At 27.0% G+C, this 25,079-nt stretch overlaps 2 protein-coding genes across 2 annotated transcripts; both read right to left on the bottom strand.

Moving 5' to 3' along the window:
- Positions 1-248: 248 nt before the first annotated feature.
- LOC126897753 (estrogen receptor) lies at positions 249-3,883 on the bottom strand. The gene is made up of 9 exons (XM_050671599.1): positions 3,792-3,883; positions 3,432-3,709; positions 3,086-3,370; positions 2,228-2,402; positions 1,766-2,149; positions 1,403-1,639; positions 1,112-1,335; positions 842-1,041; positions 249-778 (listed from the first exon to the last, which is right to left on the bottom strand). The coding sequence occupies exons 2-9, from the start codon at positions 3,669-3,671 to the stop codon at positions 583-585; spliced, it is 1,941 nt and encodes a 646-aa protein (XP_050527556.1). The 5' UTR covers positions 3,672-3,709; positions 3,792-3,883; the 3' UTR covers positions 249-582.
- An 11,379-nt stretch (positions 3,884-15,262) lies between these two features.
- On the bottom strand, positions 15,263-21,995 carry LOC126897820 (uncharacterized). Its single transcript, XM_050671707.1, has 5 exons — positions 21,751-21,995; positions 20,093-21,089; positions 19,809-20,029; positions 17,823-18,054; positions 15,263-16,925 (listed from the first exon to the last, which is right to left on the bottom strand). Exons 1-5 carry the CDS (start codon positions 21,766-21,768, stop codon positions 16,369-16,371), a joined length of 2,025 nt encoding a protein of 674 aa, XP_050527664.1. The 5' UTR covers positions 21,769-21,995; the 3' UTR covers positions 15,263-16,368.
- Positions 21,996-25,079: the final 3,084 nt, after the last annotated feature.

The raw sequence follows: 25,079 nt of genomic DNA on the forward strand, positions 1-25,079 counted from the left end.
AATTCATTTTCTTAAATAGAAAAAGTACATTTAATAAAATCTGAAATAAATTGTAAATTACTATCCTAAAATGATTTCATTCATAACCACCACATTATATGAAATATACATGTAAAGATATATCTATTTTTTTCCTTACATGAGTATTTCTAGACTTATATTTTTAATAAAAAATATATTAAAAATAACAGAGATACCATCAATTAAAATAATTCAATGAAATTTATATATATATAATAATTATATTTGTCCTTTTATTGTACAAACACAACATCTAATAATATATCTAAAACATAAAATAACAAATTCGGTATTGTTTCTTGAGTTTCTAACAAAAAAAAAAAAAAAAAAACAACAATGATGATCAACAATCAAAAAGAGTTAATAAATACTCCAAAAAAATTATTACTCTAAATGTTCTATTAATAATAATTATACATGATTTATGTTTTACCTAAAAAAAAAATAACATCTCCCCGACTACTTCAGCAGTAGCAGAGTAACTACTTTATTATCAATTTGTTTGTGGTACATACTTAAGATTTCATGTCATTTACTTTTTACGTACCAAAATTTTAAGCACTATCTGAGGTATGCTTCAAGCATTTCAACAAATAATTTATTCATTCGTATAGTTCCTTCTTTATGTATAGCACCCCAATACTGACGAATCAATTGATCAGCTTGTCGCAAGGAAGGTAAACATAATAATAATTCATTAATTCTTTGTTGCAACCTATGATGAAGGCAACTACCAGTATTATTTTCTTCATTTTGCCTAGCGAAAAGATCAAATAATTAACAATTTAAGTATATTACTTAACCATTAATATATTCTCACCTATTATTATTGTTATTATTTAAATTGTTGTAAGATAAAAGATCGTTAAGAGATTGCAAAATGGCATCCCGAAATTTTTTTAACTTGCCTTGATTATCTACTTTGATTGCATCTGAATTACTTAACACTAATGCTTTTAAAAGATAATATTCTTCTTTTTGAACTTTTAACTGTTGTAGCTTTTCCACAATATGTAAACACTAAGAGTAACAAAGTTTTTATGAAAAACAGTTTATTTTAATAGTAATATTAAAGTTTTTTCATGTGTACCAAATTATAAACATCTCCCAATCCAATTTCTTTTGCTTGTCTTTCATCTAATAAATAATCAGTAGCATATTTTAATTTCTTTTTTAAACTATCACCATTCAATACTGAAGGATCTGAGGTTGTAAAAACAGAAATTGACCTGTATGCTGTTGTTAGAGTAAGTAGTTCAGCCCAAGTTGATTGTAGTAATCGCATTTGATCATTTAATGAAAGTTCAGTAAATCCTAAGAAAAATATACAAAAATAAAGAATAGGAACCATGACTAAGAAATTCTATATTATTATACCAACCAGGTATTTGCTTTGCCCAGCCAATAGTACTGACTAATTCTCTATCATAGAGATCAGACAAGATATACACAGGTGAATTTAATGTAGTTATAGAAGCTACTATAGGTGAGACTGTAGACTGACATAGTTGATTACTGTTAATATTGGTGATGGCTGCTTTAAAGTTATTATTTCCAGTTAAATTTATAGTAAGCATATCAGGTTCACAAGCTTGTAGGGCCTCCAACATTTTATTTTCTTAAAAATAAAGGAAAATAATAGAATAATTTTTATTAATGAACTATAAAATACAAAAATTGAAGCATGTTAAATTTATATGATTTTATATGATAAACATTCAAAATAGGTTAGAAAAATGTATACCTTCTAAAGATACTATTCTTCCAGTTAAGCCACTGCAACAACAGCAACAGCTCTTAATAGAATTACTCATGTTGCCTGTAGCCCAAGATGCTGGTCCTACATTACCATTATTAGTCATGTTGTCATTTATTTGGGTATGGTGATGTGATTGTAATAAACATTGTTGTTGGGACAATTGTTGATGGTGATGAGAATTCTGAGACTGTTGTTGAGTGGTTTGTCTACGATATTTTTGGCGACCACCTCTTACTCGATCAAGACGAACACCTTCTTTTAACATTCCCATACGTAAACATTTCTGGAAGCGACAAGCTTGACATGCTTTACGACGTCGTTTATTAATTTCACAATCACTGGAAGCTGGACATGTATATTCAATATTCCCTACAATAAAATAATAATAATAAAATGTAATATTGGAACAGTTTTATATTTTTACATAAATTCAAACTCAACAAATACCTTGAATAGTACGTTTAAAAAAAGCTTTACAAGCTTCACAAGATGCTACTCCATAGTGATAACCTGAAGCTGTATCTCCACACACTAAACATAGTCTACGATTTTGAGGAGATCCATTACTCATGTCATCCAATTTGTCTTTAATAACTGTACAACCAATAGAACTATTATTGTCCTGTAGAAAAATTTATAAATTTGTTAATGAATATTCAATACAATATTCAGAAATTAAATAATGAATCTAAATTAGTCAAATAATAAAAAGGTTTGATATATATGTAAATTTATTTCAAAATTACGAACAAAGAATTTAAGATTTTGGTGAAGATTGTAAGTCATAAAACATTGTTGATGATCTTGAAAATACATTTTATTAAAAAATGAATTGAAATAAAAATTATTATACTTTTTAGCATTAAAACAGAAACCATACTACAACAGTTCACAAAGATACAATGATGCTAAAATGTTATGTTCACATTGTTAAAATATAAATAAAAATCCTATTCTGATTACATAACACACTATATAGATGTACTAATATTTACATGAAGAATGGTATTGGAATAAAAAGTAATGTATAATTTATAAAAGGGTTTAAGATGAATAATAATTTTAAATAGCCATCAAAGTGTGAGATGAGTATTATTTTTCTAATGTTTTGGGAACAACAACAAACCAAGTATTATATATATTTTCAATTCATTTTATTATAATTTATAATTTATGACAACATACATTTTCCAGTTTTAAAATGAGGTATTGAAATATTTGAAACAAAAATAGCAACAGAGTCTATTAGCATAAACATAATATTTTTTTGATGGTTATGAAAATTATACATATTGTAATGCTTACTTGGACTGATATAACAACACGTGTATTAGAATTACTATTCCCACTATTGTTTGTAGTACTAGAGCAACAAAATTGATTTTGTTGGAAAGGTTGCTGTTGCTCATCAAGTAATTCTACTGAACCCAATACTAAATCACCAGAACTTGGACTTCTAGGTGACATTTTTGAAGTAATAATTACCCCATTACTACTGCTACTTGAAATATCAAATTGTTGTGACGTACTAGCGCTGCTAGTACTCATAGCAGGCTCTTTGCGCGTACTACTAGCTACACATCTATACATCTAAACATAAGTTTAAAAATATAAATCCTTCAATTTTGAAATTTAATAAAGTTTTATATACTTCAGATGGAGATGAAGGTGATAGAGAGCTACTAGTGGCTGAAATAGTATCTTTCTTAACAAATATCATATTGTGTACTAGGTCCAGATCTTCAGTGGTCCTAGTATCTAAATCTAGATTTTCAGTATCCACTTTTAAATCAAGATCTACATCTATAGATGTAGTTTCAGCAAATGTTACTATAGTTCTATCATAGGGCGAAGTTTGGATAGTATTACGTTGGTGTTGGTGTCGATGCATGTGTGTAGAGGTACGGATATCAGAGCACCATTTATTATCTACAATGTTCAAATGATAGGTTTATATACGATTACTAGTTATATTAAACGTAACTAAATATAACTAAATTAAATACTTTACCACAGTTGCCACAAATTTTTCGTAGTAGTAGCTGTGGAAGTAGTAAGGCCAATTGACTGATTAGGCAATGTGTTACTATCAATAAAAGAAAGCTTTATCAAAATCATTGAAAGTTGAATGTAAGTAAAAGTTTAAATAATATAACTTAAGTATAGAAAGCATATATACACAGATGGATATTAAACATCACTTACTAAATAAAATAAAAACATATTATAAAAACTAGTCACGCGCTTGTCCGTCGCCGTCTCGATGATAATAATAATAAATATTAATATGTAGGCACATATACATTATAGTATATATCTACATCTCTAATCCAAATTACTACATTATCACACACTCGCACGCTGATGAGTAAAGTTGTGGTAATATTGGTGGCGGCGTTGGATTTGGATATGTAATGATATTAAAACAAAAAATAACCTTTACGCTATCTGCCGGTGTACTCTTGGTAAGTTTAAAAAAAAGTTTAATCCATTAAAAAGTAATAATTTCTGGAAAAAATCGAATTAAAACACTGGACGTACAATAGAATAAACGCCACTAAGAATAATAAAAAAAAAATTTAACGATGCATATTATTTGCAAATTTTGCCTCTCAAAATAAAGTAAATAACAATTAATGTAATTGTTATTATTTATTAAAAATTGGTCTAGCGGTGAAAATTGTTAAAAAAAAAGGTAGCACGAGCCGGTAGTACGGAACGATCAGTGCAGCTGACGCGGACTGCGCCGAGGCCGAGGCCTTGAAAACCGCCGGTCAGCCCCTTCTCCTCCACAGATTACTATAGAAGGTGCTATAAGTCCTCCCCTCTCCTGTTTAGACTATCATGCATGGACGGAATGCTACTATTTAACATAATATAAAATTATAGAAATAAAAAACCAAATGTCGCTTTTATGTAATTTTTTTCCATTTTTTTTTTTTGTTTTTAAAGTTTAATGAGACTATTGATTTTCTTCTTCCACATCGCACGCCAATGTTAACACAAAATAAATCTACAAACGTGTAGCGTCCAGGATAAAAATATGTAGTTTAAATATCAAACTTGATTTTTTATTTTCGTTGCACTATGAGCATAATTTATTTTCATACAAATCATATTTATAAAATATTAATGTATTTTAAGTGGTCGGCGGCCTTGGTGGGGCATTGCGACTATCATCACCTAACAACCGCGTTATTGTGTGCGTTCACGCATTACAACACATAATATTTAAACGGCTGTACGTACGATTGTTTTATTATATAAAAGACTACACCTATACATAATGTATACAATTTTTTTTTATCATAATGTTAAAAAAAATCGTCCGTCGACGTTGTGCAAACGAATTCCACCCCTCCACTTCCATTCATGATCAACATTGTGGTGGCGTAGCAGTCAAGTTCAAGGCCATTTAGCCCGCAGTCTCTGCGGGCCTCCCTGACCTCGCGATGGTGGACCATAGACACAAACAACCAACGGCGCGTTTTTGCAGCAAATTGGCGGTGCAGTGCGTCGGGCACCATCAAACAGAATACATTTTCCTCTGAGAACGTTCTGAAGATTTGCATGCCTCAGCAGGTTACAAGGAGAATTGATCTAATTAATTTTTTATCATTTGCGCATCAAATTTTCATAGTACATTACCGGGTATTATGCGTCTAATATAGCCACGTTGAATGTTCCCTAGAAAATTGTTTTTAACGTCAGAGCCTTAATTTATACAACTAGCATTGCGTTGTGACGGCCACTGTTCAATTTACTGTCTTATTCAAAAGTACTTTTATAGGTCACCGGATACTTAAGTAGTTACACGAATATAGTATCACAATAATGCATTCAAGCAACAACTTAAAAAATCGTTTAGCTAGATGTTTTACTTATGGAAAATAATGTTTTATAACTGGACAATTAAATTTTCGATTATTAACTATATAACTTGATTGATACTCAAACAATGTGTTATTTATTGATTATGAAATCAATATCCTGTCTAAGAGATTGAGTAAAGTGGTGTAATATTTTAAGAGATTTATTTATTTTTTTTATGGTCATCCTTAAAATACAAAAAAATTTGAAAAATTGTGTAAAACTTTAGAAAATATATATAACCTTTTTAAGGTTTTTATCAGCAAATATTTTAAAGAATTATGACTGTTAAATTTTTTCGACTATCGAACTACATTTAGATTAATAAATTAAATGATATAATAGAAATAGATATTTCAAAAATACCTGAAATTTTTTAGCTGTTCTTTATTAAAGTAATGTGTTGTAATAATAGCATTAACGTGACAAAAAATTATGTTATCATATTATTACTCATATTATTGTGTATTAAAGGAAAATATTGTAAACTTTGATCACAATTAAATTATATTATTAATAAGGAATTAAAAATATCTGGAAACACTAATGATGTTGATCCCTAATTGAATTAAAAGAAAAGTATAAAAGACGGGTTAACGTGGCATAAAATCTCACTCGCACACAGAATCTCTCAGAGTCAGTTAGACATCAACATCATTAGTGTGAAAAGACACATTAAAAAAAAAAATAAAAAAAAATAATACTCATTCAAAGGTAAGCAAGAATGCTGAACATAAAATTTTAATATAAATAATAAAGTTTGAATAAGTACTTTTGGTAAACTGAATCTATATAGAGCAGATTTCGTTTGAGCTGTTATTTTACGGTTGGCGATTGCTCTGGATTTTTGGTAAATTAAAATTTACATATACATATGTGTGGTAATATTCCTTTTCTTTGGAATGGTATTAGTAAAAAAAAATAGAGAAAATAAACCCTCGGAACACTGACCCCGATATAAAAAGTAACTCAAAAATATAATAATAAGGAATTAAGCTTAAGACCATAAGAGTCTCAATTATTTCAATATCTGCTCAAACAACACATCTGTACAAATATATAATATTATATATTATTCTTTTAACTTAATTATCTTTATTTTATTCCTCATCATCTTTTTTTGAGTTACAACAAATGTTAATGGGAATCTGTTAAATTTTGACAATGTTTCAAATCACCGTTAAAAATAAAACTCTTTAATACAAATAGTTCCTCTAATTACAACTATATTAAAGGCATTAATAAAAGAAATTGTGGTAGAAATCAGTATTGACACAAATATTAGCCATTTAAACCAAAATATTTATGTTTTTTGTCTGTTAGGTTTCACTAATATACGTGAAACTATTAAGTTTTATTCAAAATATTTTAAGCATAAATTATTTTCTGTAAATTTTAAATTACAAAAATATTTATATTTTTTTCATAGCTATTTAAAAGGACAAATTTTAAACTATTATAAATATATCTGTAGCATATCTAGGGATCTAAAAGGGCTAAATCCGTCTATTGGTTACAATTATATTTAGATTATTATATTATTTATTTATTTATTTACAGTAATTATACAGAATTATTTTTCATCTACACTAAATTATTTTTTAGGAGGGCTATTGTTTTTAGTTTTTGAAAAACAAATGAAATATTAAAACGCCGTAGAATTATTTTGTGACTCCCATGTTTTTCTTTTATAGAATTTTTAGGTTTTAGTGTAAGAATCAAAAAATTCTTTATCATAAATTTTCAATAATTATTATTTATTACTTCAAGTAATTTGATAAAATATCCTCGGGGAAATTATTTAGTTCTATTGAATTTTATATATTATATTCTTCATTATAATCTGCAGATGAATATTCTTAAGAACATTCCTGTTTGCACAGTTCTTTCTATTGTCGAAAAGAGAGGTACTTTTTTTTTTTAGTAATATTTTAATAGTACTTAAATATTTGAATATGTTACAATTGTTTTGCTATTAATTATTAAATGGTATTTATTATTTCTTTTTTGGGAAATGGGGTTTCCAACTTTTGTCGTTCACGCTTGCTAACTATATGACAGACATGCACTCTGTTTTTTAAAATATCATATAGTAAATATTGAAATCGTTTTTTTTTCCAGTAATTCTTTTGGATTTTGAGTAAATTTTTTTTTAATTTTTTAGTTTTAAATAAATATTTTAATTTTAACTTTTGATAATATTAGTTACAAGTGATCCATTCTTATTATATATAATAATAGTTTGAGCTCAAATCATAAGGTTAGAAAATAGAACTTAATTTGTATACTTATAAGAATAAAAAAAATACTGGACCACTAAAGAATTCAAAATTTTGTAGAATGGTTTGATTATTATGTTGGCCGAGAAGAACTTCTTGAAGTCCTACAAAATAACCATAAACAAAAAAATATGATGAATTTTTTATTACCAAATTTTGAATATACTTAAAATATTTATCATTGTAGTGATACTCTCCGATTATTAAATTGATAATATTCAGTGAATTTGGGTAATACTTAGGTATATTATACTTTACACTTATTATAATTACAACACATTAAGTGTTATTTTGTCTTAGTCATCTTCACATGTATTCAATAGGTATATTATCTTATAACATTAGAATTTTTAATGACAACTATAAAATAAGTTAGGAACAAGAACAAGAATTTCATTTTAACAAGTAATGCAGTACAAACCCAACCCAACCAATCGTTTTTACTATGAGTTTTAATCTCATATATCTTAATCGCTTAATTAATTTTAGATCATTAGTAAGTTTAAAATTTTTAAATTGTTTTAGTAATTTTTTTAATGTTTTACTTCATCAATCAAAAAAAAAAAAAAATCCAGTACATTAAGGATCCGGCATAGTTGAATTCTGGCATAACCATATCACTATTGATTAACATTTGACAGTGATTTACACCATTAATATATAACGCTTAGATACAAATATAATATAAAAAAAGATGTTGTCAATTTTTTGAAGAAAGAGAGTGATTTATTTCTTTAGACGGCACTTAGAGCCACCTTTAAAAATTCTATGTAGATCAAATATTTATTAAACAAATAACGTAGAAAATATTTTTAAATCAAAAACTATCCTTTTTTAGATTTCATGGTTTTAGAAAAACTGGGAATTTCATATCGCTTATTATCGTTTTTACTTTTAGGTTGTTAACATTAAAATAATAATAATAATGCTATCAAATTTTATAGACATTATAAACCGGGTTAAATGACCAATAGTTTCTAGTAAAAATGACTAGTTAATTTCGTAAATTTTACAAGATTGTGTTTAAAAAACCAGCACAGGGGTGACGTGGCATAGTTGGATCAAGTATAATGATATCTGACAGTGATTAAAATCACTATAAAAAAAAACGCTTCGATGCAAATCCTTAGATAGTGTTTAATTTTAAAAAATTGGTGGATTATTCCAAAAGCTACATGATCTGCTATTTCCTTATTAATATCTTGATTAAGATAAAGTATGTCGAATGAAAGATGTATATAAATACTACTTCTCACAAAAAAAATTGTATTGATCCATACATTTTTTAAAAAGGTATAGCATAATAAAGTTAAAATTGTAAAATACAAAAACGAGAATTTTTACACAACAATAGCATACGATAGCCATTTTCACCGTGAAGAGAAAATAAAGTCCGAATTTTTTTTTCATTATAAAGTACATTACATTATCTTTAATTTAAGATATTTATAAAAGTGTCAGACTTTCCGGAACACTTTCAAAAGTTAAGTTGAAAAAGTTCTACTTTCTATATGCATTTTTCAGATTTGAACCACCCCCCGTATATAGGAAAATAGTCTGATTTAAAAAAAAAGTATGTCGAATGAAATATGTATACAAATACTACTTCTTATGAAAAAATTTTATTGAAAAAGTTATAGCATTTTAAAGTAAAAAATGTAAAATATAAAATCGAGAATTTTCACACAAAAATAGCATTTGGTAGCCATTTTCACTACTAAGATAAGTCCAGAAGTCAATTTTTTTTTCCCATGATAAAGTATATTATATTAGCTTTAATTTAAGATATTTATAAAAGTGTCAGATTTTTCGGAACACTTTCAAAAGTTAAGTTGAAAAAGTTATTTTTTTGTGAAAAAGTTGTCATTTAAAATCCCCTTCTGTAAGCAGGTAAAGGGTTAAATTTATAAAAAAAATATACCAAATGATAGATAAAGACATCAAGCATCTATAAAAAAAAATTATATTGATTTGGTTATTTTTAAAAAAGTTATGGCAATTTTAAGTAAAAAAAAATTCGAAAATTAGCGATTTTTAAATTTGTAATTTTTTTGGAGGTTTCCCCCATTTACGGGGAACGAGGGGATTTTTTTCAATTTTTGAGGGTAATGTCTTCGAATAGATACGATTTGTGATCTTTTGACGTATCATTGAAAGAATTCAGCTTGGTGAGAGCTGTGAAAAAGTGGTAACAGACACAAAAAAAAACACATCATAGTATATTAATACCTTCTCAGATTCGCATCGAAGCTAACAAATTTTAAGTACTACTATAGTATTGCTAAATTTGCATACAATTTTTGGCTATTGAAAAATTTGATTTTCACATTACAACTTATAAATAAAAACGATTTATTATTTTCAATAAAAACGTGAAACACTGATACAAATTTATTTTTCTTAGATATGTTTAATTGCATTGTGTAATTTTATATATTATATAAAATCTATTAAACTATTTAAATACTATATGATTGTGAGCAATCTCGTGGATTTAATTAGAGATTCGATAACTCCTTATTTTTTATCGAGATATCTGAAGTTTTAAGCAAAATAATTTTTTTGAAAATAACTCTAATCTAATTATACTATTGTTAAAAGTTATACATTGATATATTCAGAAGATATATATAACTTCTGAATATAGAAGAATTAGCGGTTTTCATATACATGTACAGTGATGTACGGTATGTTGACAAATCTAAAACCTTTTGATTCAGTATATATTTTTATTACTTTTTTTTAAATACTTTATGCATCTTAGGCTATGTTGAAATCATATTTTTATTTGATTATGGTAATGAAAAAAGTGTATATTTTTTTTACAACTACATCTTTTTAATCTTTCAAAATAGCTATTTGCAAACTTTTACTTACAAAAATATTTGATAAGTCGATAAAAACCTTAAAATAAGTACTTATTGAGTTACAAGCATTTTAATATATAAAGTTATTATATAGCTCAGGCGAAGTGCACATAAGAGATGTACACACACGTCTCTTATTTGCACTTCGTCTGCGCTATTCTACCCATTCTGTGTATTTAAATACTTGTAACTCAATAAGTACAAATCCTAATGGTGATACCGACCTATCAATATTGTTTGTAAGAGAAAATGATTGCTATTTTTAAAATGTTTAATTAAAAAAAAATTTAATATTTTTACTATTAAAAACACATTAACATAAAAAAAATTTAAGTTATTTTTATTCTGTAAGTAGTTGAGTGGATTATGATAAAAAAACCCAGCACAGTGGAGTCGCGGCATAGTGGGGACGTTGCATAGTTGGGTCCAGTATAGATTTAATCTGACAGTGATTAAAATCACTATCATAAGAAACGCTTCGATGCAAATCAGTAGGTAGTGTTTAATTCTAAGAAATTGGTGGATAATTACAAAAGCTACATTATCTGCTAGTTTCTTATTAATACCCTGATTAAGATAAAGTATGTCGAATGAAAAAGGGATTATTAAAAAATATTATTTCTCATAAAAAAATTGTGTTGATTCGTACACTTTTCAATGAGTTATAGCATTATAAAGTTAAAAATGTAACCAACCCAACCCAACATCAACTCCTATTTCCTTAATTATATCCAGATTAGTAATTATTTTAATTATATATTATATAATTTTTATAATTAATTATTTTCAAATTATTATTGATTTTTAATATGTTAAAAGTAATCATTTTGAACCTACTTCTTTTTGTTCTTTAAAGTGAAAGTTTTAATAAAAAAAAAATGAATTTATTACCATAACTTTTAACTCAACTTGCAAGTTTGAAATAAATATTATTAAATAGAAAAAAATGAAATTGGTAGATTATTTCAAAAACAACAATAACACTTATTCCCTTAATTTTACCCCGATTTATAACTATAATATATGAATACATAATAATTACAGTAATTAAATTGAGTATGAAAGTGGTATTCAATAATATAATATTGTAATTTTTACGGAGATATTATAAAAATAAAAAGGAGTTGTATATTCATATACTTTTAATGCGTATACAAATTTAAAGGAATTTATGCAATACTTTTTAATAAAAAAATTTTGTTACTTATGAATAAATACACTAAACAAAAGGAACTTTCATCAGAAAAAAAATATACTTTTCTAAATAAACTTTTCGTGATGTTTTCAAATGTGCAATTAAACTTTTTCTATTACTTCTAAGTTTTAATATTATTACTTATTATTAAAAAATAAGTATTTACATATAAAAAAAAATAATTAAGAACAAAAAAAATTGTATTAAATTAATACTGATTTTGATTTTTAATATGTTAAAGGTAATCATTTTGAACCTATTTTTTATTGTCTTTTAAAGTGAAAGTTTTAATGAAAAATACCTTCTCAGCTTCGCATCGAAGCTAAAAAATGAATTTGTTACCATAACTTATAGTTCAACTTGCAAGTTTGAAATTGACATTATTAAATTGAAAAAAATGAAATTTTTAAGATTAATATGCAATCTGGAAATTTTATAATTACTAATTACAGTACATTTGTCAGAAAAATTCGATTTTTTTACATTTTTATCGTAATAGATAACTGAAATAGAAAGAATAGTAATCATATCCTAATAACTTTTGGTGTTTAAAAAAATTCTGCAATTGAAATATTCAGAACTTAATTAATTTTAATAATTTACTTTAATTAAATGAACCAATCAAACCAAAGTAGTTAAAAAGATTTACTCAATTGAGCATATTATCAAAAATATAATTATAATTGTAAAACTCCATCGTTAACTTCAGGTGAAACTAAAAATCATTTTTTTTTTAAATTTATGATTTATATAGCAACATATTACTAAAAAATTTGGCATATTATAGACTGGTAGTAGCACACAGAAATAGAGTTAAAAAATTAATAAATTATAAAGTAAAATTATTTACTTTTGTAGTTGAATACTTTTATCATATCAAATTTAATTCGACAATAAATAATTTAAGAATATTAAAAATTAATGATTTTAATTGTTTGTATGGACAAATCTAGTTAAGCTACTTTTTATTTGAATAAGGAATATTTTTTTGATTTTTAAGAGTAATAACTTAAACTAATCATTAACTTAAATATCATAAACTTAAATGAATCATTTGACGTATCGTTGAAAAAAGTAGGTCTAGTGAGGGTTGTCAAAATAAATTGTAGCCACAAAAGAACCACATAGTAAAATAATATTAACATGAATATCAATTTCTTCTCAGGAGGGGAAACTATAGAGATAAGATCCTTTATATTTATTGAAATTATTGAATCTAAATGAGATAAATATCAAATGATTTGAAATTCTATTTTAACTCAAAAAAAAAATGCAAAATTTTGGTAATCACAGACGGATGTGAACCTCGTACCCTAGGTATGAAAGATCAAGATGTTACCCATTCGGCAACTGTTCGTTGCTTCATGTTGCATGATAAAATTGGCTATTTAAGCTAACTCAAATTTAAAAATTACTTTTTCGACTATAAAAAAGTAAAAAAATTAAATAAGTATAATATCATATGTCTTATGAACTTTATTCTATGTCAATGAAATTATATAATATTCATGAAAGTCAGTTTATTCCCCTAATAAAATATTTTAAAATAAAATAAAATACAAAACCTAGAATTTTAATAAAAAATAGCATATTTTTAAATACGGTAGCCTTTTGCGCATAGAAGATAGGTCGTCGGGACAAATTTTTTTTTTTCATTTAGTAGTACATAAAATAAGCTTTAATTTGATATATGTTTAAAGGACGCAGTATTTCCGGAACATTTTCAAAAATTAAGTTGAAAAAGTTAGTTTTTGTAAAAAAGTTGCTATTTTAAATCCCCCCTGTGAGCAGAATAAGTGTTAGATTTTCAAAAAAAAATGATATCAAATGAAAGAAAATTACCTAAGGTTTCAATATAAAGAAATATTATTTTGATTAGTTAATATTTGAAAAAGTTATGGCAGTTTTAAGTACAAAAAACATCGTTATAAAAGGTGATTTTTATCGCAAATATTACATTTTTTTTATAATTTCGACAGCCATTTGCACATAGAAGATAAGGTGTCGGGACAAATTTTTTTTTTTCATTTTATAGTACATAAAAAAAGCTTTAATTTGATATATGTTTAAAGGACGCAGTATTTCCGGAACATTTTCAAAAGTTCAGTTGAAAAAGTTCTATTTTTTATACAATGTTTCAAAGTTTGAACCCCCCCTATATAAGGGGAAATTGTCTAATTTTAATAAAAAGTATGTCAAATGGAAGATGTACTTATAATGTATTTAGAAAAAAAAAAATTGTGCTGATACATGCATTTTTCGAAAAGTTATAGCATTTTTAAGTTGAAAATTAAAAATTGAAAATCGAAAATTTTAACACAAAAATAGTGTTTTTTTAACTACGGCAACCGTTTACATGCAGAAGATAAAGTGTCGGGACAAATTTTTTTTTTTCATTTTATAGTACATAAAATAAGCTTTAATTTGATATATGTTTAAAGGACGCAGTATTTCCGGAACATTTTCAAAAATTAAGTTGAAAAAGTTAGTTTTTGTAAAAAAGTTGCAATTTTAAATCCCCCCCCATGAGCAGGTTAAGTGTTAAATTTTCAAAAAAATTATATCAAATGAAAGGAAAATATCTAAGGTTTTAGTTTAAAAAAAAATTATGTTGATTTGTTGATTTTTGAAAAAGTTATGGAAGTTTTAAGAAAAAAAAGTGAAAAAAATGACAAAATTTGTCGATTTTTAAATTTGTAATTTTTTTGGATATTTCCCCCATTTGCGGGGAACGAGGGAAAATTTTTAAATTTTTAAGGGTAATGTCTTCAACTAGATACAATTTGTGATCTTTTGACGTATTGTTAAAAGAAATCGGTCCAGTGAGAGCTGAGAAAAAGTAGTGACAGACACAAAAAAAAATAAAAATAAAAAAAAAATAAACACATCATGGTAAAATTAATACCTTCTCAGCTTCGCATCGAAGCTAAAATTATTTTTAAAAAATGCAACGCACATCTGTTAAATGTTATTTGTATAATGTAATATTTGCTGCATTAAAAGTTATTAGATCTGTCAAAACATTATGGTCTACTTTGTATAAGAGAATATTGAATATCAAATTTTTACTACTCTTGGGATTCCTTCCTAAATACATTTCAGCCTACATTTAAGTGAACCATTATAATCATAATATTTATTTAATAACAATTATAATATTTGTGGTTAATTATATTGCATTTTTTCATAGTATTTTAACAATGATATATTTTATTACAATTAGCTTTAAATAAGAATAAATAAAACATCAGTTCATTTACAGTAAATTTTTAATGAGATAATTCATAATTTTGAAAAAGTACATATTAATACAGAACTAAGGTATACAATTTAATGAGTATAAAATTACTTAAAATATACTTTACAAACTACATAACGACTTTAATTTAATGATTATCATTAAACATTATGCTTGAGAAATTTTTTGTTACAAATCGCCCGAAAAATGTACATTGCACATTTATTAAGTGCTACATAAAGTTTCTACATTTTTTTTTACAAACAACTAATAACATGAAATGTTATAAATATTAATTAAAATATTACTATTCGTATAAAATGGCTAAAAAATATGTATGATGAAAATCAGTAATATAACTACAAGTATTTAATAAAATCATAAAAAAGTTAGTTTAAGGTAAAATAGTATAAATATGAAAAAAATGTTATTATAAAACATATAAAAAGTAATATGAAATAAGACAAAAAATATTTTTGTACAAAATCAGTTAATTTACACGTAATACATAATGTTATGTTATCTTTAGTCAATAATATTGAAAATAATAACTTAACAATTGATTATAATATGATGCTACATAGCTTCTTTATGGTATTATAGAAATTAAAAATAATGCAATAGTATACTTAATTGCATTTTTTTTAAAATGTTTATATTCAAAAATAATAATGCGTTCACAGAACGTACGAATTGAGACAATATATCATAGATATATGGGACCGAAACACTACCTTAATACGCGCATACTCTATTTACTATTAGAGGAGCTTTCGATAAGTTCAAGAACGTATTTCAGGTAGTTTAATTTAAAAATAAGTCATAAAAGTGTTGCACATAAATATTGTAAATGGACTGTATAAGTTATCTAAAGATATTAATGAAAACTTTGCCCCCCAATTATACACCCCACGGAAAACACTTTTCCAGTAACCTGGATTTAAATTGTCCCGTACAATTCAGTCCATTTACTTTAAGCCTAAAAATATATTTACAAACTGCTACATTCTATGACCCGGTTGATGAGCAAAAAAATTTACAAGTGTGACTGTATGGAACCCAACTCGGTGGTACGGCGAAAATTACCTTTCGCTGCTAAAATCCACGGCTAGTTCCACTACACACAGACCCACAATTGCTTATGGCGACATTTCTGCGGCAACAACATTTGTGGTGGTACTGTTGGAACAAACCGTGGACGGCGAACCACTGTACGGGTGACAAAATTGATAGACAAGCCTTTGAGAGCGTTCCGTCTTCTTCATGATGCCTTTCTTGTAGTACTGCCGTATACTCCGGGACAGTTTATCGTAATTCATTGCAGGCCTATTTTTCCGACGACCCCAGAGTTTGGCAACAGCGACTGAGTCTTCTATCTTGAAGACTCCCTTGGGCCGATCCAACCACCTTATGATAGTCGATGGAGTTTGTTTGCCATCTTCGGCGGATGACTGGAGACCGTTTTGGTCATCATACTGTTGCAAAAGCTCCTTAAGAAATTGCCATAGGTGTATGTGATGGTGATGGTGTTGTGTGCTAGTACCCGAAGAACCCGAGACAGAACCGGAAGATCTGGTGGATGACGAAGATGGCGAAGTGGCTGCTGTTGTTACGTAGAATTCATCGTCTTCATCCTTATCGCAATCCGTAGACATCACGTTGTCATTTTTGTCCAACATGGACATCGTTAAGGTACCTGTGAAAATTGGATACACTGTAAATATAACGAGTACTATCATATTACAATTAAATAATCATAAAATAATTAATGAAACAATACCATGTAACCTATTTTTGGCGGATTATAACCAGAAAATTTATCTGTTATGACTATACTACATTTTCTCATTTATACAGTGCAAAATTTAAAGCAAAAATATATAAATAATTAAAAGAATAAATTATAATTAATATTTACAATTTGGGTCATTAAAATATATTATATTTTAATTACTCACAACAGACCATTCAACATATAGTATATTTTATTGAGTAATACAACTATAAAAGAATACACGTAGGTGTATTTTAAAAACAAGATTGACCAGTTTTTATTAATTACCTTTCGAGAATTAAAATTTTAAGGAGTGATGCGTGAACCCTAAGGTTAGTAAAATAGTTATACTACTAGTTTTTTTCGTATTAGAAAATAAATTTAGTAAAAATATTGAGAACCGGTTGTTAATAATTTTTAAATGAAAATGGTATTTTTTTTTTTTGATAAATTAGCTCATTAATATCCTATTTAATAAATTGAAATAGTTTATAGGCTTACTTTAAAGGTAAAAATTCTGGATTATCTACTGAAAAATTGTTTGTAAACAGAAGTTTTGTAAATGAGACTAGTTTAAGTCATTTTTTAATTTTTTATGTTAAAATCATAGAAAGATTATTGAGTTAACGAACCTACGTTCAACTAATTTCAGAACAAATAAAAGTAGTTTATTCTAATGTTACAGTTCAAATCTAAAAGGCAATTTTTTGTTATCTAAGGTTTTTTATCGCTGTTGACATACTAAAATAATATTCTACTTTATTTTATTTTCCATATAGTGAAATTATTTTTTTCTTTTCAACCTAAGTTGCTACTCACTTGAAGTGGAAGAAGCTGGAGAAATAGATCCGAGTGAGGACAGAGAAGTCGTTGTCAACATAATGTCGTGCTCGTTATCAACACGCTGACGTTTCAAGGGTGGTTGCTGTTGTCTGTCCACCGATGTAGTATTTCTTTTTTGTCTGTGGTCATCTTCTTGCTGCTCTTGTTGGAGCAGAAGAGATTTCCACATATCCATTTGAGCTTCAAGCCGTACATCGTCCTTATTAGCCTAGACAAAAATTGTACCAATCACGTAAATTAAATGGAATATATAAATCACGCGTGAATTTCTACTATTATTAAATTTATTTATAAAATTGTATTCATTAGGTCAATTTAAGACGAAATTGAGTATAAACAACACATCCTCTAATTACAAAAAGACAGAAAGTAAGCACAGTAATAGGGAGTGTATATAGCAAGTGAGAGGTCAGTATGTGTGTTGCTTTCACCGGTCAACATTGTAAGCAGCTTGTAAAAGAAATTTCATCGCCACGAAGGCGATGAACGTTTGTGGAATTTATAATATTGGAATAGCCACTTGCTGGTTTTTTGCAAGGTCACGCAACATACGACCAATAAGAATAATTATTATTCATATAAGTCTATTGCTTGTGGGTCGCTGTAGGTGTGATTATACATATATGTTGGTCACAAAAATAAAAAAGAAAGTCAATTAAAAAATTAGTCATGGCTTCGAATCGACTACATGAATCTTTAAAATTTAAAAGTTAAAACTTGCCTAATTTATTTTAGTTCTTCTAATGATAATACTTTTATTGGATCGTTAAAATTTTCAAATAATGGTCAAATTGTCAAATAATAGTTCTCATTGTTTAACAATGTTATGTTTACAAATTTTAAAAACAAATATAAGAAAAAATTGTTTTTTAATAAAAGTTTTAAAATATAATATTATTTAGTTGACATTATATATTTCAGTTTTAATTTATATTTGTAAAATTATAATTTTTAATATACTATCAAGTTTCTGTGGTTTAATATTCTACAATAATTTTAATTTTTTAAACATAGAAAATTACTTAAAAACATCGTTATTAATAAAAATATGAAAATCGATAATTTTTTGGCAATACCAATTACCCCTTCATAAAAAATCCATATAATAGGATGAAGAAAATAGCTAGAAGAATTATGATGTATTAGTCAAATTCAGAATGTAATAAAAATAAATTCAATGACGTCAAACTCGTGATATTTTATTAGTTGATATAACATAAGTTATAAGTATAACAAGATATTAAGAACTACGCCTCAACGAAATACAATGGATAAATAGACATAATTACAGATTAAAACATTTATTAAGTAAGCTTATAAAAGTGTTACTATTTGCAAATCGATTTATACACATACATGTTTATTGTTGCAAAGTTCTTTGTATTGTGATATTGGCTAACAAATATGTAAGACCGCGCCCATATTTTTAACCACCCACGACCTTGACATTAGTAATATTAAAAATTATTATGAATAAAAAAAACAAAATTTCATATCCATATCATTGTAAATGATAAAGTACGATAAACAAGATAAAATAATTTGAGATTAAATAAAAAAAGTTCATAATTATAAAATTATTCGTTTGGAATTTACGAGTCTAGTTGAAAAATTTCTAATCGAAATCGTTGTTCTTCTTGCGTAATCAAAACACTGTAGTTGATGACGTCAACGCGATTAACATTATTTCACTCTCATGGAAAAAATTAGGATATGAAAAAACACTAATCGAACGAGTATGCCTCTGGACAGTTGTTGTTGTGTAAAATAATAATATGCGAGTTCAAAACTCGTTTCCCCTGTAGGAATGCGGCGATGATCAAGTTTCTCTTCCATTATGGCGCCCAATAAAAAAGTAGATGTAATATACAATTAAAGATGCTACTGTTTTGGTATATTCCTTTGCTATTTACTATTTATTTTATCACTCTATAAAAATAAATTATAAATTCAAACACTTACTTTATTTAATGGTGACATAGAACCATCTTGTTCCTTAAAAACGTTGTCTCCACCAAACAAAAGACCATCTACCAAAGCGGCGGCGTCATCAAATAGCACTTGGTCTAGTCCTCCGTTTTGTTGAGGAGAAAGGGATGGTACTGTCATATCATGAGTTGAATGTTTGCTATTTTGATGGCTCCATTGTTGTTGTTGTTCAACTACTTCCCATAACCGAGAGTCTGTAAAATTACAAAACAAATTAATCAATTACACTAGAAAAAAATAGCGTAAAGATTATTTACCTTTTTGCGAGTTAGACTTCTCATCATTACCAGTGGGGACTCCTTGGTCAGGAGAATACAACAAGAGTTCAGCTAAGTCAGAAACCGCTGTGCTACTAGATGAAGCAGTTGAAATTAGAGATGTGGACCCTACAGAAGGAGTAGTGGATGCGTCATCTTCAATTGTTCGATCTTCAGTTGAACCTTTTAGCATTTCAATCAACAATTTATGACTAGAAGCTTTAATTGAGTCTGTAGATTGCAAGATTGGTTTTGTTTCAACATCATCATCACTAGTAGTAGATTGTACTGCCAGTTCTTCCTTAACATTACTTTCTAAAAGCGATCGGAGTAACACAGATGATGACTGTGGTTTGGTACATTCAAGAGAAGATACAACTGAAGTTGGTTGGTCTTGAACAAACCATGTACAATTGACATTGTACGTGACTTCTGGAGGACTTTGTGGAGAAGATGATGTAATAAATGTCGATGGAGACCGTGAGGTAGTTATATCGTCGACTTCTTCCTTAATTTGGATAGCAGCGGTTGTAGTAACTGAAGTCGTATCAGAAGAAGTCTTAAGCATATTTTGATATTCTCCAGCTGCAACTTCGGAGTTACAGTAATCGTCATATAATGAAAGCAGTTGTGTAAGATCGAGTGTGTCTAAAGTATCAGCTCCAGTATAACAATTTGATCCATTGTTGTAGTTTGTTAATTGACTGAGTATGTCTTGTTGGTGCTCAAGAACTTCAGTTGTAGGTACGCGACCATCTTCAGAGGATGTAGGTGGTTCAGCTGCTGGTTGAGGTAATAGTAGAGACAAATCAAAGTTATCTAAATCGGCAGCTGAAGTATCAGCAGTAGAAACACTATAATCGTTCAAATTTTGTGGCTGCTGCTGATTAAGATTTATATGGCTTGAAATGGAGCTCATATAAGAAGGCGGTGGAGGTGTTACACACCAAGAATTTTGCATAGATGCAATTTTAGGTACAGTTTGAGCCATAATTTTCTATGAAAAAAAATGAATTGATAATAAAAAAATAAATGATGTTGATTTATTTTATTGAATATTTAGATTTTATGAAAGAGAATAGAGGGGTACGCAGTAGAGCGCGATTATTTTTTTGGAGTGGGAAAGAATATTTGGCCGATGAATAACAATAACCGACGGCAGTCGGAAGAGGAAAAACAAGTTATAATAGTATGGCGTCGCTGTGACACAGTTTCACAGTCTTTGCACGGTTCTCTCTCTTCTTAATGCCATTATACAGCGACCACAGGGAATACCCGTGCGTATGGAGAGAGAAAGAGTAGACGTTTTCATAGGTGTGGTATACATTGAAATATAGCGGAGGAATGGATTGTTGGTGAAGGGGAGAGAAATAAGAAAGAAACTAATGTAGGGTACGATGACGTGTCTCCCAATACCCACTATTAAAGTCTCTGCAAAGAAAATCTCCTTTGCCTCTTTATTATGACTAATTATACTAAATATTTAACTATGTGATAAAAAAGTCATTTATAAAATGTTTGGCTATACGTCGTGGTCCAAATAAAATACAAAAAAATGTAACTAATCCACGTACGATAATTATGCTTAATTGAGTTTATATTTAACAGTTTTTCATATATTTATTTCATACAAATATTTAAGTGAGTTTAATGCTTACATTTTCGTATCCAATCATTATTCCATTGGAAGTGGTTGACACATATATTTATATGGTTGTTCAAAAAGTTTTAGATATTAATTTAGATAAAACAGTATATATTAAAACAATCGTGTGGTAAAATTATGACACTTGAAAATAAACTTAAAAAGAAGTCTTATAGATTGCGCTCATTCAGAGTTAAAATTTGTTAAATCAATATGTGAACAAACTAAAAACACAAATAGACCGCTTCAAAATTAATACTGAATGAGAATTGAGATCCCAAGAGACACCATCGACCGTCTTGCGAACAACTCTCTCTTTTGGTCACGGTGGTGGTATGTTGACGCGCAAGCGCGCCGCATAGCAGTTTTTGTAAATTCTACGATTTACACGATGTAACAAATTAAACATATTCTCAATAAATAGTACAATATTTTTAGAAAAATAAAAATATATTTATTTATGAATTTTATGGTAAATTTTTTCTATTATACTTAAATAAGAACCGCCTATTGTAAGAATAGCTGCTAAAAATAGAAGTAAGATGTTTTTAATTTTTTTTTTCATAGTACAGTCAACTGTCTACATGATTATGGAAATAGACAGTATTAATACTGGAAATTCAATTGACCTCACTATTGAAACTAAAGGGCTGATATCAAAATTAATATTTGCTATAAATACTAGAAANTAAGTATGATACCTGTTGAGTAAATATTATACATGTTATAAGTATTCAAAAGACTTTTATTTTTTCACCTCATCTTTTGATGATTTCCCATATATATACAAGGTGGCCCACCACTCACTGACAACTTAAATAACTTTTGATCCAGTTAATATTTTTAGCTGATTTTTTTTTTTAAATAATAGTTATACGTTAGGTCTATAGCTATATCTCAATAATTTATTTTATTACATTTTATTAAAAATATTAATTATTTAAAATTTTAAATAAAATGTAAAAAAAAATTCTAAGATAGCTATTTTGTAGAGTAGAATTTAAGAAAAATTTTAGTAAAAAATATCTTATTAATATTCAGTAGTAAATATACTGTAGTGTTTCGAAGTTTGTGAAAATTTGAATTTTCATGTATTATTTTACGGTATTAAACATTGAAATACGTATTGAGAAAAGGACCGAAGAAAACGCTATCTTTTCATGATTACTATAATTTGGAGGTGTGTAACTTTTTCANCATTTTATTTAAAATTAAAAATAATTAATATTTTTAATAAAATGTAATAAAATTAATTATTGAGATATAGCTATAGACCTAACGTATAACTATTATTTAAAAAAAAAAATCAGCTAAAAATATTAACTGGATCAAAAGTTATTTAAGTTGTCAGTGAGTGGTGGGCCACCTTGTATATATATGGGAAATCATCAAAAGATGAGGTGAAAAAATAAAAGTCTTTTGAATACTTATAACATGTATAATATTTACTCAACAGGTATCATACTTAAAAAAATTACTATTACCACTAAAATAAATAAATATGAATGTATTGTAAAGTGTTTATTTGTACTAATTATTAACAATAATTAACAATTATTAACAAATGGAAATTTTTAAGTTTAATGTTTTTATTAATTTTAAAGCATGTAAAATTATAAAGTATTTCTACTAATTAATTAAAAATATTTAGTAGGGGAATATTTTATTAAAAATGTATTGAAAAATCTGATTTTTATTTTGATTCTCTTTTTGATTCCTCTGATTCTGTTTCTTATGTAGAGTGGCGTGTTTACATAAGATTACTTAATCAGGGCAACAGGGCGTAATAAACAAGGTGCTCTTGAGACTTTCAAGGGCGTAATAGCTGTTGAATCCATCAAAACTCGAGTAAATATGTATGTAATGTTACCTATGATTTATGTTCTTACATTTTAAATATATGAGTATAATAATAAAAAAGTATTTTTTTGTTGAAAATTGTATCTTAAATGTTTGGAAAGTTTACAGGTAAGTAGTTACTTACTAGTGTTTACTATTAACGAAAGTCGTATCCCATAATGTGATAACTTCTCTGGTTTTTATTCATTATCCGTATGATTCCCATTTTCAGTAAAATAATTTTTTTTAGTTATTAATTTTTTATTATTTTCATAACAATTCAGTTGTAACGGTTAATTAGAGACTGTAAATAAATAAAACTTCTAAAATTACTGATAGCTGTACAGAGTATGAAAACCTACGAACAGAAGAGTATTTAATTTAGTGCTGGAAACGTTTTATTAAATACATATGTATCTAATTTCTGTTAATCAATTTGATTTTGGCTAGACTAAGTGAAATTGAATCTTGCATATTATTAACATATTGGAGATATTCATCAAATTCCATTAGAAAATTCATTGATTATCATTGATATAAGTTGTGTGTACTATGGTTTTTCTACTAAAGCTTTGGGATTTTGCATGACGCTTCCAATGTGAAGCAGTTATAGTTAATGTTTGGAAATAAAAATTTATTAAGTAAGTAGAAAGAACTAAATTATTAATAAACTAATTGTTTCAATGCCTTCTTCCATAGCGCATAATACTGTAACGATAATTAGGGGCCATTGTGTAATGGGTGTTGGTATTCAATCTACTTCGACAGGCGACAATGAATTATTAATGGATTTAGTAACACTGGTTAATAATTTATCAGTAAAAATCAAATAATCAAATATTATATTAAATCCTAACAACATAAATATGTTTGCACCTATTTTAAATGGAACCAAACATTTCATTGAATGAATCTTCTTCAGTGGAATAACAACAAATGGATAATGTCAAATTTTTGAATATTCTTAAGTTTTAAAAAAATGTATAAAAATTCATGTTGAAAATAATACCAATCATTTGTAAAAAAAAACTTATAAATTAATTAAATTAATATTAACAGGTGTTTTATATAATTTTATTATTTGAGATTTTTTTTATCTTGTTTTCAAAAAGGTTTATGATAAAAATGTACATGAGAGGATTATTTTAAAAAAATCTTATTTGTAAAGTTAATTTAATCAAGTCATTAATTTTGATGTACATGGTCTTCAATATTTATAAACTTTCCTATAGTCGTCTTGAAAAACAAAAAAATACATGCTTAAAAATTGGTTCACACATGAAACTTTAGAAACTATCTCAATATTAATAAATTACAAATTTAAAAATCACTAATTTTCGAAATTTTTTCAATTTTTTTTTCTTAAAACAGTCATTACTTATTCAAAAATGAACAAATCAATATAATTTTTTTTTTATAGATGCTTGATATCTTTACCTATCATTTGGTATATTTTTTCATAAATTTAACCCTTTACCTGCTTACAGAAGGGGATTTTAAATG

This window comes from Daktulosphaira vitifoliae, unplaced genomic scaffold (assembly GCF_025091365.1).
Source record: "Daktulosphaira vitifoliae isolate Bord-2020 unplaced genomic scaffold, ASM2509136v1 Scaffold_2, whole genome shotgun sequence".
Taxonomy (NCBI): Eukaryota; Metazoa; Arthropoda; class Insecta; order Hemiptera; family Phylloxeridae; genus Daktulosphaira; species Daktulosphaira vitifoliae.